Source organism: Gobio gobio (genome assembly GCF_949357685.1).
Source record: "Gobio gobio genome assembly, chromosome: 21".
Taxonomy (NCBI): Eukaryota; Metazoa; Chordata; class Actinopteri; order Cypriniformes; family Gobionidae; genus Gobio; species Gobio gobio.
Window position 1 is genome coordinate 30,863,054 of NC_137117.1, and position 20,375 is coordinate 30,883,428.

The following is a 20,375-nucleotide window of genomic DNA, read 5'->3' on the forward strand; positions in this document are numbered from 1 at the left end:
ATCAGGCTTTACGAGTCTCTGTAGTTTCAGATTTGTGTCATAACTGTATATCGTTATATAATATATAGTACAGTCCATTTACTATATACTTTTTATACACTATATATATACTCTATAGTGTATATAGTACAGTCCAACACTTGGCAATACCACAAAAATAACTGATACACTTAATCCATAGGTTCAGAAGTATGTTTAAGGCCATGAAATTCTACAGTCTTAAATTTCAAGAGAAACATTGATTGTTGTAAAGAGAGACATAAAAAGCATCTGTACAAGGCTGCAACACTGACTGACAAAGTTGAATAATTATTGAATAAGAACAGAATTGTAGACAATAACATCCAAATCCAATTAAGACACTGTAAAGTGAGCCCCTTTGTCCCTAAAAGGGCGTGTCGTTTAACATGACTCCGCCCTCACTCCTAGCCCAACCCTTTCCCCCGCCCACCAGACGGAGGTGACTGTGGTGCTAGAGTGTTGTAATCTGAGTCAGCTCAGAGTTTGAGCTTCCTGACCCTGGATTGGGTTGCGGCTCGGGGCTGACCAGGGGCAGCTCCACGCCTAGTCATGCGGGGTTACTATTTCCATCCGCAGTCTTGCAGTTGTAGGCCACCTCGCGCGCAATGTTGCGCATACGGCTTGACTGCTGAGCATCAAGGCTAAACGGTGAAGGATGGCAGAACTCGCGGAAGCAGCGCTTGAAGTTTTCGTCGAGGAACGCATAGAGGACAGGGTTTAGGCTGCTGTTGACGTAGCCCAGGGCGATGCAGAAGTGCATGAACACCACCGTCTGTACGCTCCCTAAGTTGAAGCCCAGTGACTGCGCCAGGGCCATGATCTGGATGGGCGTCCAACACACAACGAAAGCAGCGACTACCACCAGCACCATGCGTGTGATGCGGCGAAGGTTGCGATCTTTCTCCTTGGATCCCGATAGGATGCGAACGCTGCGGAGGCGCTTCACCATGAGGCTGTAGCACATGCTAATGATCGCCACAGGAATCAGGAAGGAGAGAAGGAAAACACACGTCCCGAACACTGGGTCCCAGTAATCGCGAGGGTCCGGGAGAACCAAGATGCACTCGATGCCTTAGAGGAAAGACAAATATTAGTCATATTCAATTTGAATTTGGATTGAGGTAGCAAACAGGATGCAGAATTGTATTTTGAATCCAAGGAAGTAGAATTTAAACTAAATAAATGTAGCAGTAATTTTTAACTATAGAAAGAAAATGCTCAACCAAAAACTTTGAATGGTGACTTGACTTCACACAAAAAGGCTTGAAACCTGAAGGTTGACATGGACGGACGGACGGACGGACGGACGGACGGACGGACGGACGGACAGACAGACAGACAGACAGACAGACAGACAGACAGACAGATAGATAGATGATAGATAGATAGATAGATAGATAGATAGATAGATAGATAGATAGATAGATAGATAGATAGATAGATAGATAGATAGATAGATAGATAGATAGATAGATAGATAGATAGATAGATTTTAAATATTAATAATAAAAAAAGAAACTTTAGAAAATCTATAGAATATCACATTGTATTCAATCTAAAACTGATAAAGTAAATATCTTCCAGAGTGCCCCTCAATAATATTGAGATTTTTTTTCAGATTCAGCATGCCCTTTTCAGAAAATGTTTTTCACAGTTAATCATTTTCTCCCTGCCACTCCTCTTGACATTTTTGACAGCCTACATCTTGGAGCATTACAAGCCTCTTCAGTCTCCATTCCTGAGATGTGTGAATCTGGACTTTCTGCCTTCTACATCAACAATCCCATGAAACATTTGACAAGAGATGGTCTTCCGTCCATCCATCCATCCATCCATCCATCCATCCATCCATCCATCCATCCATCCATCCATCCATCCATCCATCCATCCATCCATCCATCCATCCATCTACAGTTGCAAGAAAAAGTATGTGAACCGCTTGCAGAATTAGTAAAAATGTTAATAATATTTTATGTAAAATATCTTATTCAGGACAGTAATAATAAAAAAAAAGAACCTGCATTTTGTATGATCTCTCTTTGTTAAAATTATTCACAGATTCTGCAAGCGGTTCACACACATTTCTATCTATCTCTATCTATCTATCTATCTATCTATCTATCTATCTATCTATCTATCTATCTATCTATCTATCTATCTATCTATCTATCTATCTATCTATCTATCTATCTATCTATCTATCTATCTATCTATCTATCTATCATCTATCTATCTATCTATCTACAATTCGGTCCAGAGAACAGCGCCTTTCATACATAACCTTTTTTTCCCCCCTCCACTATAATCAATCAGGATCATTTCTAAGGCATTACAAAATTGCTTTGTATTCTTATTATCCAATATCTGTCATTAGTAAAACAGCAGGATTTTGACATGCACGGATCTCCATGCATCTTCAAAAACTTGTGGAAACAGACTGGAAAAATATGCTTGCAACCGGTTGGCCTGAGTTATATGTGCACATTTTTTTAATTGTATGTTATATGATTTTTTATGTCCCCGCCAATATGGAATAAGGTATTACAATTCATAATTTGCCATGTTGTGACCAAGCAACTCATTGTTCCAGGTCCACTTGTTTGTTTGAAAGCTATTTTGAGATGGAACAGCTTTGCTTAGAAGTTAAACAAAAATGTAACAGCAACACTGCTGGACATTTGTTTACAGACATTCGTCTACATCCCTCTGAATTTCTGTCATCCTCCCTCCCTCTGCTTCTCTGCTTCTGTCAGTATTTCCCTGCAGTGTCAAAGGCAGCAGAACGCAACTTGCATGAAGTGATGAATAAATAAATATGTTGCTGCCTGGCAGTAGCAGAGAGGAGAGTATTACGAAAGAAAGCTGTCTGAACATTCTGCTGAGAGAAACACTGATCATCTGAACCTTACTGCGTGTCCAAAGAGATTTAGCTGTTTTATATCTGGGGCTTTCTAAGAACTATCTTTCTTGGATGCAGTTGGTGCAAAATGCAGCAGATAGACTGCTGACAAAGGAAATGCTCCAGTGTCTGTCCGGTGATGGCTCCTCTGCACTGGCTTCCTGTTGAGTTTAGAGTCCAATGCAAGGTCTTGTCAGTGGTTTTTAAAGGTTTACATGGTCTTGCTCCAGAGTATATTTCAAGCCTGTTACAGCATCATTGTGCAGCTAGACCCTTAAGATTGTTGCAGATTGTTGCATTGTTTCTTCTAAATGTTCCTAAATCACGTTTGAAAACTAAAGGAGATTGTGCCTCTGGAATAGCCTTCCTTTACATATTAGATACTGTGACTCTTTTGAATGTTTAAAATCTATGTTAAAAATGCATCTCTACTCTGTTGCTTACAATTGGCCTTAGGTGTTTGGAGAATAGTGATGTGAAGTGGGTGTATTGTCAATGTGTTATTGTTTTGGTCATTTTAAGGGTGTACAGTTGATTTTACCTAGTGTTGATTTTAAATTTGCTATGGAAATAAATGTTGATTGATTGATTGATTAATCAAACTGTATGTACAGTAAAGCACAATGGCGTTGTTAGAACCTATTTAGGTGGGCTTCTGTCTTTCATCTCAGACCCCCAAGGATCAGCGAATAATTCAGCTGTTTTATCACCGTAAAAAATTAGTGATTATATTTTGAGAACAAAGGTGCAGTAAGCTAAGCAGTGCAGCAAGCTATTTACTCTTTTTCTCACTCTTTTATGACTAATGAACTTGAATGTTTTTAGTGACGTGTAAACATCATAAAAACAAGGCATATTACAGTGATAAGACTTTGAGGGAAATGTGCTGACATATAATTAATACTAATGATGTTATTAAAATAATGTGATGAACAAACTTTGGTCCTAGAAATGTTATGCTAAATGCAATTTCTTATACTCATACTAACACTGCCTGCCTGTCACATGGCGTTTTGGGTGTTGGTTCATGTTTTAGTTTATAATGTTCTGTGATGCACTTCCTGGTCTTGTCATGTGATTCCCATGCCCTCATGTGATCTTGACATGTTCTGTCATTGGTTCATTGTCTGATCATTGTTCACATGTGTCCCTTGTCTTGTCAATAGTCTCTGTCTTGTCACTAGTCTCTGTGTATTTAAGCCCTCATGTTTGCCATGTGTCTTGGTCTGATATTGAATGTTGTAACCCGCTTGTTGTGGAGTATGTTACAGAATATCAGACCGCCGCAATGAATCCAGCAGTTCGTTTGCTTCGCCTCCGTCAAGGGGATCGATCCGTGGACGACTATGTGGTGGATTTTTCCAAACTCTGTTATGAGGTGGACTTTAATGATGTTGCCCTTAAGGGCATTTTCTGCAATGGACTGGATTATTATTTGAATTATTTAATGCCTGATAGCAATGTCCCATGGACTCTGGTTGACTATATCAATCATGCACTTTTGCTGGCCGGGTCTTATTTTACTGTGAGGACTGTGGAAGAGGGGCCCCACAATCCCACAGTACCCTCCACACCAGAGAGTCCTGTCCATGCCCTGAATCCAGAGACCATGTGTCCTGTTCCCGTCCAGGCTCCAGCCCACGTCCAGGCTCCAGCCCACGAGCTCGCTCCAGCCTACGAGCCCGCTCCAACCCACGAGCCCGCTCTAGCCCACGAACCTGAGAGGACTCGTGACCATGACCCCATAGTCCTGCCCAATATTTTTTTTGGGGGGGGGGGGGGGGGTACATCGAGGCCACGAAGGCCACGCCTCTGTGGCCCCTTGAACTGCCGTTACCACCATGGCCCTTTGAACTGCTTGATCCGCCATGGCATTCCCCCACCGCATGGTCCGGGTCCGCCCATGCCTGAGGGTCCAGGTCCACCCACGCCTGAGGGTCCAGGTCCACCCACGCCACAGGGTCCAGGTCCGCCCATGCCTGAGGGTCCAGGTGCGCCCACGCCTGAGGGTCCAGGTCCACCCACGCATGAGGGTCCAGGTCTACCCACGAATGAGGGTCCATGTCCGCCCATGTTTAAAAATTTTAAACTGGTGTGCTGTTACCTGACCTGCCTATATATGGCCTAGATTCTTTGATATAGCCACCATGGATTCCAAAAGAACTGGCGGGAGGAAGAAGCACTGCTCGCTGAATTAGTTGAACAGCGTAATGTTATAAAAGGCAAGTTCAGCCCAACATTATCCAGCACTGACAAAGATGATGTCTGTTCTGTCAAAACGACACCGTTTGATTAACTGCTCATTGTCAAACATTTCAAAAACATTCTTCCTCTTTTAAAAAGATTTGTGCACATCTCTGTCTCCTCACTGCCATCACAAGCCCCTACTGGCAACTCCTAACCACTTGAGAGACATCTCGAGCTGTCTTAAATAACTGGGAGAGTAAGAGTGAATCTTAGCTTTTAGAAATTTGACAACTTGCTTTTATACTTAAGTTTGAAAGTAGGAGTACATTTCATGAATTCTCAGCAATTAAGACTAAAATTGCACTTTGAGAAGCTTGATAAATACGGGCCCAGAATGACAATGTCAAGATTCATTAGGCTCAAACTGTGAAATAATGTTTAGGAGGGAGTATGAAAATGAATTTTCACACACAAATTTCCACCTCTGAGTCCAGACCTTAAATTCATTTAAATTATTTGTGATGTACTAGAGTAAACTTGAGTGCTCGACTCTTGCATTGTCAATACAAGATCTTGACCAAAAATTGATACACCTCTTGATGGAAATAAATGTTGTGATGTTATTTCCATCAAGAGGTGCATCATATTTTGGTCAAGATCTTGTATTGTATACAATATTACAGTATTTACTGCATTGATCAAATAAAAGCTTGGAGAGAATAAGAGATGTCTTTCACAAACATAAAGAAAAAATCTTACAGAATACACACACTACTAAGTTTTTTTTAAATGCATATACACTGGAAATAAAACAAGTATTATAATATAAAATGAACCTCTAATAGGCACAAATGCATGCGTAGGTTCATGTATTGCATCATGTTTACACTTTTTACGCTGTAATGTAAATGCATTTTCCTTTGTGTTAGTTTAGTGGTGAATACTTCACTGAAAGGGAAATAGAGATGAGAGAAGGTTTTTTTACACAACACAATACATCTAAATGGGCTTATCCATTATTTTTCAGGATTTATTAGGTTCATGAATAATGGATGAGAAGAGGGAGTTGAGGAGATGTCGCTGAGGGCACAGCACAGATCCAGACATGACCCAAGTGTCACACATACACACAATTACAAATGATGGTCACACACACACACACACTTTTACTGATGTACACATAGTTAACTGGTCACAAATTAAAATGTAATTTATTTTATATACAGCCTGGAATTTTTACACACTCAAAATCCATTGCACACTGACGTACTAAATGCACACTTGCATTTATATCAGCATTGTGTTGAACCTGTTTCCAGCTAATACAATTAACCAACAAGGTACTTTCAGTGTTCTTTTTAGTTTTTAGGGGTTTTTTTACTAAAAAGAAACCTCATTTAATAAGGAAATCTTATAATTATCAAGAGCTCAAAGCCACAGGGAGGAAAGGCCCTTTCCTCACCTGTGGTTCTGCTTTCAGAACAGTGTGCAGAGCAATTACCGTAACTTCAATGGAACCCATAACAGCAAAATGATTAACACTGAAATGCTCTGATGTGCTTTTTAAAGCACATTAACAGTGCATGGGTTATTGACAAACAAACCCCACACGCGTATACAGTCATATTATGATTCCCCTGAAGGTCTAAGGTTATAATTTATTATTTGTGTACTAGTACATCCTGTAGTAGTAAAACGCCTACTCCCGATTGAATGTTAAATAAATGTTTAATAATTACTTACTGGCCTGTGAGTTACTGTGGGGGATCTTTTACATTAAAGTCAACAGGAAACTTTAATTGTACTGCCATCATTTGGCATATTTCCTAAATTTAAATTGGATATTCAATATGCAGAATGATATGAAACACTTTTGATGAGGCATTTTTTCCCCCATTTGGAAACAACTTTATTTAAAAAAAATATATAAACATTTTTGAAATAAGATAAGATTATTATTATTATTATTATTATTATTATTATTATTATATAATATAATAAATAATATTATTTCTTTTAAGCTATTTGGCATTTCTAATTTTCATTTTATTAAACGTGATGTACTAAAATAACAAACTGAAATAAAAATGAATAAAAACTATATAGATATATTTAAAACCACTAGCCAGAAGTGAATAAATGTACATTTTTAGAAAAAATATTTATTAATATTTGTTAACGTTAATACAAATCTATTTTGTCATTGCTTGTTCATGTTAGTTCACAGTTCATTAACAAATGTTAACAAATATAACTTTGGATTTTTAAAATGCGTTAGTAAATGTTGAAATTACCGTCCACTAAGATTAATAAATCCTGTAAAAGTATTGTTCATTATTAGTTCATGTTAACTATAGGGTTACACTTAATTTCGATAATCAGCTTCAGTCATTCTAACTATAACCTTGCAACTACTGGAATGTAGTTGCAAAGTTACTTATAGTTAGAATGTCTAAAGTGGACTATCGAAATAAAGTGTTACTTAATATAGCCAATGAAACCTTATTGTATCCTGCATGTGCTTTGATGAATCACAAATGAAATAGTAGTAAATAGTTATTAGAAGTAAACAAACAAAAAAAGTAAATAGGGTCATAACTGTACACTCACACACACTCACCATTGTCATCTTCCACGTCTCCAAGTATCATAGCTGGGACCCCTATGGCTGATGCCAAAACCCACACGCAAATATTGACTACTTTGGCCTTGTGGGGTGTCCGCATGTCCAGGGCTTTCACTGGGTGGCAGACGGCCACGTATCGATCCATGCTCATCACGGTCAAGGTGAACACACTAGTGAACATGTTATAGTAGTCGATGGAGACGACCGCCTTGCAAAGGGCATTGCCAAAGGGCCAGAAACCAAGGAACACATCCGTGCCCTGGAAGGGAAGCGTAGCCAGAACCAGCGCATCGGCCAGGGCCAGATTAAAGATATAGATGTTGGTAGCAGTCTTCATCTTGGTATATCTGGGAAAGTGACAGAAACAACAATAAAAAAGAGAATTAATCTATAAATCAGGATGAATTGCTGAACACATTTATCCTGACAAAAAGCAGTCTTTATTTGCGAGGAAACAGATTAGTTGTCGCTCCCCTGGGCCCTCCGCAACAATGCCATTAAAATGCTACAACCTGTGATCCCCACTGTGGAAATACACCAAGATTCATAAACAACAAATTACAAATATTGGAATCAGAATCAGAAAGAGCTTTATTACCAAGTCTGCTTGCACACAAGGAAAGCATTTCCATGACAACGATTAAAAGCAGGAATTATTTGTTTTATAATGTTTGCACTTAGAATCTAAAATATAAAATTGACAAGTAGAATGATTCCTGCCAACTTAAATGCATATTATATAATAATTAATAAACAAATAAACAATTTATTAGATTAACACATATGTAGTATTACACACACTATGTAACTAAAATATTTGTATATAAATACGTATATTAATTTTAACGTGTGGCTTGTATTGTGAAGAGCTACATTCAAATAAACTTGACTTTTAATATTGCAATTATAATAATAAAAAAAATCCTCTTTTTTTTTTAATTGAAATTAGTCACTTATTAGTCACCAATGTTTTGCAATATGAAGTGATCCACAAAATCTCTGCCTGGTCTAATCTAATGTTTTGTTCCTCTGTAAACAAACTGACATTTAACAATAATGACAGGTCTAGTTCAGGCTCGTTCATCAGTTGAGAATTTGTGTCTGATGCCTCTATCTCTCTGTCTAGATTTTTGTTTATTTGTTTATTTAGAGTTATCGTTCATACCATTTTAAGAGTGTGTATATATTTAACATAATGAGGTCCCGCTTCTGATGGCAAAATGCTCCATCAATTCCAGTCCTTTCTAAACTTGTTCTGTTGCCATTAAACGTCCAAAAACCTCTTTTTGACCATATGGTTAGAAATTACCAATTTGACAGGTTTGGTACCTTTCCCTCTAGTAACACATTTTATTGTTGTATTACTAACAGAAACACAAAAACTCCATAATCATAATCATACCATAATCAGAACTATACATTACGACCATGATACATTTCCTGGAATGTGTGATAATTTCCTCTCAGACATCAATTTAGGTACTCCATTTGCTGCGATAACATGACCCATTGCTTGAATTCCCTCCCTTTGAGCTGCTTTAACACTTTCCTTAACTCTTTTAACCATTTCAAAGAGTTCATAATTCCTTTCCTCTACTAAATCATTATTCCACCACTGTGGCTCTAAGTGCAACAATTGCACATGTGGAACATGAATTCCACCCAATTGAAGAGGATAGAGAATCTCAACGCAAAATGGATCAGGAGGAATTGGAGGAATTCCAATATCCATCCTTCGCTGCATTGATAAGATGCTGACCTGCTGCTATAATATGTAAAGAACCTTTAAGAGCCTGAGTGAGTCCTTTCCCTGTCATTCGTCCCACCCACTGAGTGTATTACTTAATTGGTTTATTTGAGTAGTATTACTTATTCAATTGACAGAACCAAACACCCCGTGCTATGTCTCTCCATATACTCTGAGGTTTACGACTTCGACTGGTCAATGGATCTTTAGAGGTATAATATTTTACTTCTTTTTCAAACCACCTCCTCATTTGTGTGAAATTTCCACAATATGACTGATCAAAAACAGTAAGAAGGGATATCAAATTATATTTGATACGTTGTTGCACTATATGGGCTTCATTTATCAAGGTTTTGGTTTCTTTTTGGTTAACAAGATACCATGAGCTGGCGCAATAGTTTCCGCAGAAAGATAAAAACACTGTCCAATTTCTCCAGTTTCTAGTACAGTCTCACAATATTCATTCTCATCTTCTGAATGCCATACTCTTACATACTTTCCCTTGAATCTTGTTGTTCTCAAGGCAGTATCCCTTAGGAATCCCTCACATGGCAACACTATGGGATAAATACACCCTAGAGCCAATGAATCCCATATTGTAAGCATGCGAGTATGATTCAAAATAAAGTTAATTTCTACATTAGTAGAAGTTATGAGGTCTAACCCCACAATTTATCATTGTTCTCTTGAACAAATTTCTTGTCTTTGAGTACTACTAGAATATTCCCCCATCTTTCACTGGCCAAATTACTCTGCTTTTGTAACATTGATGGTAATAGTTACATCCACCATAGTTGCCCTCACGATATTTAGCAAGATCTTTATCATTACTTGGCACCCAGTCCCATAATCCCCATTTGGGAATAAAAGATTAAATGTAAAATATTGGCCAGATTTCAGAGTTACATTCCAAGTGATTCCTTGTACTCCCTGATGGTCCCTGATATGGAAGTAGAAAAATAAATCAAACATCACTCCTTTGTTACCCAGTCTTTAAAGCTAATGGGTGAACATTGCTCAATTTCAGGCCATAAGCCGTCATTATCATTTTGTTCATTCACTAAACAAGGTTTAACTTGTGACCAATGATGTTCATTCACTAAACAAGGTTTAACTTGTGACCAATGATACCACCTATCTGTTCCTACACCCTTCCCTTTAAGGCAAACGCTCGTATCTGTTGTTAAGAGTATCTCATATGGTCCCTCCCACCTAGGCTCTAAACCTTTCCTAGCAATTCGTTTAACCATAACAAAACTGCCTAACTCGTGAATGTGTGGAATGACAGTAGTGGTGTGTTTTTCATTGCATAGCTGCTGAGCCTCTCGCACTGTTTTTGTTATTGTCTTTGGTAGCTTTGTCCAGCATTGTGAGATAACGTCGTAGCTTCTCTTGGAACAAAGTGGAATCTCCTCCTGTTCCCAGAGGCGGCAGAGCATCAGGAGGTAGAACCATTGCTCTTCCAGTCATCAGTTCAAAAGGGATCAGCCCTGTTACTCTGTTTGGATTGGCTCTTAAGTTCCACAAGATGGCAGGCAAAAACTTGTGCCAACCTTGGCCAGTCTGCAGAATGGATTTGGTAAAAGCCATTTTCAACGATCTGTTCATTTCCATTCGTATAGAATATGGAACTTCTGTTTAATCCCCAATAACTTCATTGCTTCCTTCAATTCCATTGTCAGAATCAATTTCATATGGAAGACCCCAGCGAGGAAAAACTTCTTCCACCATTGCTTGTGCTGCCGCTTCAGCAGTGCAAGTTTTCATGGGGAATGCTACTACCCACCTAGTAAATCGGTCCATGATTACTAGAATATATTGGTTCCCTCCACTGGGTGACAAAGGTCCTGTGAAATCGATTTGGACATGTCTCCATGGCCCTGTGGGTCTGGGTGCATTTGACATTTGCACCTTTACAGGTTTTCCCACATTTGCTTTCATGCAGATCAAGCATCTCCTACAGTAATCATCAATGTCTCTCATCATTCGTGGCCACCACCACGTCTCGTTGATTTGACCTTTCATTGCTTTTGCTCCAGCATGCACTTTTCCATGACACAGCTGCATTAGTTCCCCTTCGAGGGAACTCGCACTGCGTCATTGTGACGACACAAATGGGGAACGCCCACAGCGTAACGCGTCTGAAGAATGAATTAAATAAGTCCAATCCTGATTGGTGTTGCGTCATGACGTAGTATGTGACGGCATACCCGGAAGATACAAAGGGACGTCAGCACACAACACAGATAGCTTTCTACTCTTCAGCGTTAGCGCTATGTGTTTTGTGCGTGCCTCAGTGTCCACGCTTTATTTTGGGCACGGACACACATCGCCTTTGTGTGCAATGCCTCGGCGTTCAGGATGCCCAGGCCGCTCTCGAGGGTGAACGTGGGCTGCTGCCGCTGAGGGTGTTGCGCTCGCGGCTGGCCATGTTCGATGAGACCGGCCAGCCTCGTGAGCCCCGCGGCTCTGGGTCTGCGTCTGCCGAGATCGGGCAGTCCGGCGCCGTAGATCGTGGGGTTCGCAGATGGATCTGTCAGCGGGATTGGGGAATGCTGAGGCATCTTCCTCATCCTCGTCTGTTGAAGCGAAGCGGCTTCTTCCTGCGAGGCGGAGGATCTGATGCTCAGGCTATCTGACTCTGAGGAGTCAGAAGCTATGGGTGTCGAGGCGGGTGATGTTGAGCAATCGCCACTCCACACAACCGCTCTGGAGGAGCTGGTGGAGGTTATAACCCACGCTGTGGCCAAGCTGAGTTTAAATTGGCCACAAGAAAGAGTTGACATCCAGCTGCCTTCTAAGCTGGATGAACGCTTTTTCAAGCGTCAGGCTCATCCTCCACGCTGAGGCCTTCCGTTCTTCCCTGACTTACACAATGAGTTGTGTAAGTCATGGGAAAGACACTTCTCAGCTCGTCTATCTAATCCCCCAGTGCTCGATTTTGCCAATGTGCTGGGGGCAGCTGAGTCGGGTTATGCGGCGCTACCGCGGGTTGAAGAGGCGCCTCCGGGTCGCGCTGCTGGTTGCGTGCACACCATGGCGGTACTGCAGGCATACCAAGCCGACCTCCTCAAGGAGCTGAATGAGGGTGAGGGGCCCTCCCCGGAGGATATTACTGAACTCCGGAAGGCAACCGACTTGTCTCTCCGCATAACTAAGGAGATGGCCCGCGCCATCGGCCGCTCCATGGCTGGTTTGGTGTGCGTTTATGAGACATCTCTGGCTCAACCTGTTGGGGATCAGGGAGAGGGAGAAACACTTTCTCCTTGATGCCCCATTTTCGCCTTCTGGCCTCTTCGGCGGCGCGGTGGACACAGTCGGCGAGAGGTTCCAGGAGGCGAAAAAGCAGTCGGCTGCCTTCCAGCTGTTCATCCCTCGCCACTCTGGTTCCTCTGCGAAGGCTGCCTTGAGTGGGCATCCAGCTCCTCGCACCGTGAGGTGCAAAAGCAGAGCATCACCTCCCGCGCCCCTCCCGAGGGAGCTTGGCAAAGGAGACGGTGCTTTCGCACAAAGCCTTCTCAGCCGAAGGGCGACCTGAGGGACGTCATTCAGGCCAAGAAGGCTTCCAAGCGGTCCTAGCTGAGGCAGGGACGCTGAGAGCTGTCCCCCACAGGGTAGAGCGACTGAGGTTGTTTTCTCCCCGGAGCTCTCTGGGATTTCCCGCGCACGCGCACTTCTCCAGCCGGCTCTAGTAAGACCTGCGGCAGTCCAGCAAACGCGTACGCACACCGAAAATCTTCCTCGATTCCGCCCTGCCGGTCAGCCTCTTCAGTGGGTCGGGGAGGAGGCTCGGTTGAGACCTGAGGCCGGCCTCGAGAGGCTGGTTCCCTTGGCAGATTATCTTGGCGCATGGTCATGCCTTCCGAATATATCTGCGTGGGCCCTGCGTACTGTAGAACAGGGCTACAAGCTCCAGTTCAGTTCCCCTCCCCCGAAGTTCAATGGGATGGTCTGGACTGTAGTCGGCCCGGAGCAGGTGCGGGTTATGGAACAGGAAGTGCGCTCTCTGTTGGTCAAGGAGGCTATAAAATGTATTCCTCTGCCAGACAGGGAGTCCAGGTTCTACAGCCGGTACTTCATAGTTCCCAAGAAGGATGGAGGCTCCGTTGAGACTCCAGGGCATCCGCATACTCAATTATATTGTCGACTGGTTCATTCTGGCCCAGTCGCGCAATATGGCTGTTCGACATCGAGATGTCATTCTAGCCCACATAAGGTGCTTGGTGCTGAGACTCAACACCAAGAAGAGTGTGTTGACACTCTCCCAGCGGACTACGTTCCTGGGAGTCGTATGGGACTCTACGACGATGCGGGCACAGTTGTCCCCCGCGCGTGTCGAGTCCATGCTGGCGATGGTCTCCAGAGTGAAGCTAGGCCGCAGCCTCACTGTGAAGCAGTTCCAGAGACTGCTGGGTCTCATGGCAGCAGCGTCCAGCGTGATACCGTTCAGCCTGCTCCACATGAGATCACTCCAGTGGTGGCTGAGGACCAAGGGGTTTTCCCCCAGGGGAAATCCGTTCCGTATGATCAGGGTAATGCGCAGATGCCTTCGTTCCCTCGTTATGTGGAAGACACCTTGGTTCCTGTCCCAGGGGCCAGTGTTGGGAGCATCCTGTTGCCGGAAAACCGTTTCAACAGATGCCTCCCTCTCTGGCTGGGTCACGGTCATGGAAGGCCACTTTGCCAGAGGTCTGTGGGAGACCCGGCTTTCCTCCTGGCACATCAACTGCCTGGAGATGCTGGGGGTCTACAAAGCTCTGAGGAGCTTTTTCCCGGACCTCCGTGATGTCCTGATATGATTCGACAATACGGCTGTAGTATCGTATCTGAATCATCAGGGGGGCCTGAAGTCGCGCCATCTATGATGTGACCAGCGGCTTCATAAACAAACACCCCGACGCTGCTTTCATCGTCGCGGGTGATTTTAACAAAGCTAACCTAAAGAAAGTATTGCCAAACTTTCACCAGCATGTCTCCTGTCCCACACGAGGAGCAAACACACTGGATCATTGCTACTCTCCGTTTAAGAACGCCTACAAAGCTCGTTCACAGCCAGCTTTTGGCAAATCGGACCATGCCGCCATTTTCCTCACACCGGAATACAAACAAAGGCTCGTTCAAGAGCCCCCGGTGAGGAGGGAAGTCAAACGCTGGTCATCCCATTCAGAGATCACGCTACAGGCAGCTCTCGATGACGTCGACTGGGACATGTTCCGCGCGAGTTCTGAAGACATCAGCGAGTTCACAGAAGTGGCGCTCTGCTTTATCAACACACTGACAGAGCAAGCCACACAAACAATAACTATAACGTCCTTCCCTAATCAGAAACCGTGGGTGGACAGTTCAATTCGCACTGCAGTAAACTCGCGCACCACCGCTTACAATGCCGGTCTCCTAACGGGGGATATGAGGGAGTACAAAGCTTCATGTTACGCCCTCCGGCGCGCCGTTAAAGCCGCAAAACTCCGCTATAAAGACCGAGTGGAATCTCATTTCCAACTCAACGACTCCCGGCGGATGTGGCAGGGACTGAGAACCATCTGTGCTTTTGGAACTAAATCCTCTGCAGAGGTGAGAGCTGATCCGTTGCTGGTGAACGAGTTAAACTCTTTCTACGCTCGCTTTGATGGTAATCGCGGCAGCGCGACTCCGGCGAGTGACGCGTCAGAGAGAGTCCCTCAGAGCAGCAACGGTCACGTGATCTCTGTCTCGGAGGACGAGGTTCGGAGGGCACTCAAACGTGTGGATGTCAGGAAAGCTGCTGGGCCGGATGGTATTTCAGGTCGTGTTCTGCGGTCCTGTGCTGATCAGCTCGCAGGGCTCTTTACATCCATATTCAACGAGTCCCTTGCTACATCTGTTGTCCCCACCTCCTTCAAACGATCCTCCATCATCCCTGTACCTAAGATCAGTAAACCCTCTTGCCTAAATGACTATCGTCCAGTGGCTCTCACATCTTTAGTCATGAAGGTCTTTGAGAGACTCATTAAAAACAACATTTGCTCCTCCATTCCTGACACTTTGGACCCTCTTCAGTTTGCCTATCGTCCCAATAGATCGACTGAAGATGCCATCTCTCACGTCCTTCACTCCTGCCTCACTCACATCGACAGCAAAAGTGGGAACTATGTCAGGTTGCTATTTATTGACTATAGCTCAGCCTTTAACACCATAGTTCCCATTAAGCTAACACACAAACTCCTGGATCTAGGCCTGAATTCTTCTCTCTGCCTCTGGATTGAAGATTTCCTCACTGGCAGACCCCAGGCGGTGAGAGTAGGCCAGTTCACCTCCACCTCCATCACCCTGAGTGTTGGAGCTCCACAGGGCTGTGTGCTGAGTCCCCTGCTCTACTCTCTCTACACCCATGACTGTTTGTCCACACACAGCTCCACCTCCATCATCAAGTTTGCTGATGATGCTGTTGTCCTGGGTCTCATCTCCAACAACAATGAGACGGCATACTTGGACGAAGTGGAGCAACTGACATCATGGTGCCAGGACAACTGTCTCTCTCTGAATGTTAACAAGACCAAAGAACTGATTGTGGACTTCAGGAAGAGACAGCATCGGTCATACTCCCCTCTCATGATCAGCGGGTCACCGGTAGAGAGAGTGAGCAGCTTCAAATACCTGGGTGTGAACATCTCCGAGGATCTGACCTGGACTACACACATCCAGACACAGGTGAAAAAAGCCAGGCAAAGACTGTACCACCTGCGCCAGCTGAGGAAATTCAGGGTTTCACCAGCCATCCTGAAAACTTTCTATCGAGGGGCGATAGAAAGTGTCCTGACTCAGTGCATCACAGCGTGGTACGGGAACAGCACCAGTCACGATGGCAAAGCCCTGCAAAGAGTGGTGCGCTTATCCGAGCGCATCTCAGGCTCAGCTCTCCCGTCTCTGCAGGACATCTACACCAAACGCTGCAGAGGTAGAGCTACTAAAATCATCAGAGACATTAATCACCCTGCAAACTCTCACTTCACCCTGCTGCCATCTGGTAAGCGCTTCCGTAGCCTGATGGCAAAGACTGAAAGACTCAGGAGGAGTTTCTTCCCCCAGGCCATCAGACTCCTGAACTCAGTCACGTGACTTCACTTCACCCCGCACACGCATAAACATACGGTTTTTTAACATTAACATCCACATACTGCAATTTGCACTGCACTTTACTTTCCTATTGTTACTGCGTAACAACCTGTAATAAACCTTGCACATTATACTTCTTTATATATACATATATATATATTTTATGTTAACCACTTATTTTTAAGTCTACAGTTTATCTCACTTATCATATCCACATATTTTTTATATTTTTATTTTATCTTATTTCCTATTTTTATCTTTACTTGATTTATTTATAATTCTACTTATGTTAATACTTTTTATTCTAATTTTATTCTATTTCTATTTTAATTTCTTGTAACTGTTATTTGCACTGTCCATGGAGCGGACCTGTTTACATTTCACTGCCAGTTGTATATTGTGTATATAACTGTGTATGTGACAAATAAAACTCTTGAATCTTGAATCTTGAATCTATGCAGACTGGCACACCAGGTCCTCCTGTGGTCCCAGGGGAAACTGTCGTCCCTCAGGGTGATGTGCATCCCCGGGGACCAAAACCAGGGAGCAGACATCCTGTCGAGGCAGGGGCTGAGGCCCGGGGAGTGGTAACTCCACCCAGAGGTAGTGGAGGCCATGTGCGAGATCTTCGCGTCTCGAGACTGGTTCTCCCTCAGCCATCTGACCCACTAGGGCTGGATGCTATGGCACAGACGTGGCCGAGGCTGCGTCTGTACACATTTCCACCGATTGCTCTGCTCCCGGGAGTTCTGAAGTGGGTCCGTCGGGAGGGCGTCAGCCTTCTCCTAGTAGCACCCCAGTGGCCGACCAGGGTTTGGTTCTCCGACATCATCGACCTGCTAGACGGCCTCCCATGGCAGGTCCCTCTGAGGAGGAATCTGCTGTCTCAGGCGGGAGGCACAATATTTTACCCCCACCCAGAGTTGTAGAACCTCTGGGTCTGGCCCCTGAGGGGTCCCTGTACCTAGGAGAGGGCCTGTCAGCAGGTGTCGTGGAGACCTTACTCAGCTCCAGGGCTCCTTCCACCAGGAGACTGTACAGCCTGAAGTGGAATGTGTTTTCCACTTGGTGTAGAGAGCGTGAGGTGGACCCAGTTAACTGCCCAGTGGCTTCAGTGCTGGAGTTCCTCCAAGATCGTTTCTCCGCTGGTCTTACCCCATCCACACTTAAGGTGTACGTGGCTGCCATTGGGGCTTTACACTCACCTGTAGGTGTTGGGCCGCTGGGGAAGCACCATCTGGTTGTCCGGTTCCTCCTTGGGGCTTGGAGGATGAGGCCTGCGGCTCATTCCAGAGTCCCAGCCTGGGACCTGGCAGTGGTGCTCGAAGGGTTGGCTGAGGCCCCCTTTGAGCCGCTGGAGTCGGCCGAGGCAAAGAACCTGACCTTCAAGATGGCCTTTCTCCTTGCCATCACTTCTCTGAGGAGAGTGGGGGACCTCCAGGCCTTGGCGATTATGCCAACTTGCTTGGAGTTTGCCGCGGGCGAAGTTAAGGCCATCTTGCATCTTAGCCAGGGCTATGTGCCCAAGGTGCCATCTAATGAGGCACGGTCAGTGGTTCTTCAGGCCTTCCATCCTCCACCTCACATGACGGCGGAAAAGCAGTGGAGGAAGTCAGATCAGTTGTTGGTGTGTTTTGGTTCACCCAGGAAGGGGCTGCCTGCTTCAAAACAAACAATCAGTAACTGTATTGTCCAGGCTATAGCCACGGCTTATCAGGTGCGCAATTTGCCTTCACCGATATCCGTGAGGGCTCATTCTACCAGAGGCATGGCCTCCTCGGTGGCCCTCCTTTCTGGAGCCTCTATGCAAGAGATCTGTGAGGCGGCTGGGTACTCCGCACACTCCGCACACCTTCATAAGGTACTGTAGTCTGTACCTCCCTGCGACGCCTGGCACCAGAGTGCTCGCCTCCTAAGTGTGCCTGGGCTCCAGCTTCACACTAGGTAGGGAGTGATTGGTGTGGCATAGTGGGTACTCGTTCCCCATTTGTGTCGTCATGAAGTGCGAACATCTCGGGTTATGACTTTAACCAATGTTCCCCGAGAAGGGAACGAAACACTTCGTCTCGTGGCCAAACCAATCAGGCAGAGCGCTCGCTTCATCCCAGAACGCTATCTGTGTTGTGTAATGACATCCCTTTGTATCTTCCGGGTATGCTGTCACATACTACATCATGATGCAACACCAATCAGGATTGGATTTATTTAACCTGTTAGCCTGCACCCGCGCTTTTGAAAAAATCTTAAGAAATGGCATAATCAGACTAAAACCGTTACAGTTAATGATTCCTTTGCACTAAAATCAAGTATGGCATCATTTGAAAGCAGACACTTGGCAGTTTACTGTAAATTCAAAATTATAATTATTTTCATAATCAAAAATAGCTATAATAAGCTTCAAAGTTTTGTAAAGTTTTTAGAAATATATTTGTATGAAATATCTTTGCTAAAATGCCAACTTCAATTTTATTTTCATAATCTCGAAGTGCACTACAGCTGAAGCCACATGTCTGACCATGTTATGTTTCAAATCTGAAGATGATAAGTCTAAAATTCTGAATTTTATTAAATTTTTTTCAAGATCATGTCATATGATTTTATTTTGAGATTTCTCTAAAATGTTAAGTGATGTTTATTGCCATCTCTTCTGAGCTACCATTCAGTTTATTGTCTCTATTGTTTTGAGGTGCAAACTGCCCATTCAGTTTCAGTCTCCCCAGAACACTTTCACACCCCTCTGGCCAGGTTATGGCTCTAGTTATCTTATTATTTTGTCTTCATTGTAATCACTGACGACTCTCTATTCAAACTGTTCTATTCAAACCACATTTATGATCAAACTTCTCACTTCACCTTCTAAAATTATTAATAAAAATAACGTATTTGCCCAGGTGTCAGGTGCATTGGCTAGCTAGCATGTTAGCTTGGCACACAATCAAAATAAAATTAAAATTAAAACCATGTTTTTTCTCCAAAATTACTTTATATCACAAGTGGGATGTTTTAAATAACCTTCTGTGGTCTCATTTGGCTTCGGATCAAAAAATCAGACAGAAAATATATAATTTTACAATATTCTGCATATTGGTAAAAGCTATGTCGAACAGCCTTGCATTATAAATATAATCTATTATGAATACACCCAACATGGTATAAAGAACACAGACAAACCATACATCGTCACGATTGTGTGTTTATTGTCTTCAAATGTCTCTATTTGCATCTTTAGCGATCTCAGGAAGCTTTTATTATGGACTTCTATTATGGCACATGGTCTCTTCTTCGTCTGTCTGTACCATATTTGGACTACATGTGCACAGAGCGCCCTCCGGCTGCCAGTACGAATTGAAAACAACACATAAGAGTCTCCATCGCTAATGATTAGGCTACATCTGCGCATTTTGAGGAAGTATTGAATAAAAAATACTCCTCTGTTTAGAAATTTGACAGACATATGAGAATCTATCAATATTTCTCCTCAATTGCACACTTTTGAACTAAAAGCCCTGAGGGAAGTTGATTTGTCGCAAGTCTTCGTGACGAGAATAGAGGAGTTTTTTATGAATGACAGCAGCTGAGGCTCATATTACAATCAAATGGTACCGACGCGGTTTTCATATTCATAACTCCTGACACATATTAACAAATTACTGTCACTATAAGACTTTGAGAATAAAACAGAGGTAAAAAATGGAAGCTTGACTCTTAGATCTTTTAAATGATGTATAGTTTGTCGAGGTAATTACTTACATCTGACAGTCATTTGAGCTAATTGAAACAAATGAAAGCTTAAGGACGAACGC

General features: G+C 43.5%; 1 protein-coding gene across 1 annotated transcript in view; it reads right to left on the reverse strand.

Annotated features, from left to right (window-relative positions):
* Nucleotides 1-568: 568 nt before the first annotated feature.
* oprl1 (opiate receptor-like 1) overlaps nt 569-20,375 on the reverse strand; it is a gene marked incomplete at both ends in the record, with an annotated part of 58,879 nt that continues 39,072 nt past the window's right edge. Inside the window, 2 exons of the mRNA XM_079803719.1 lie at nt 569-1,092; nt 7,722-8,080. Of these exons, the coding sequence (XP_079659845.1) occupies nt 569-1,092; nt 7,722-8,080 (883 nt within the window). The remainder of the gene's footprint in view (nt 1,093-7,721; nt 8,081-20,375) is intronic.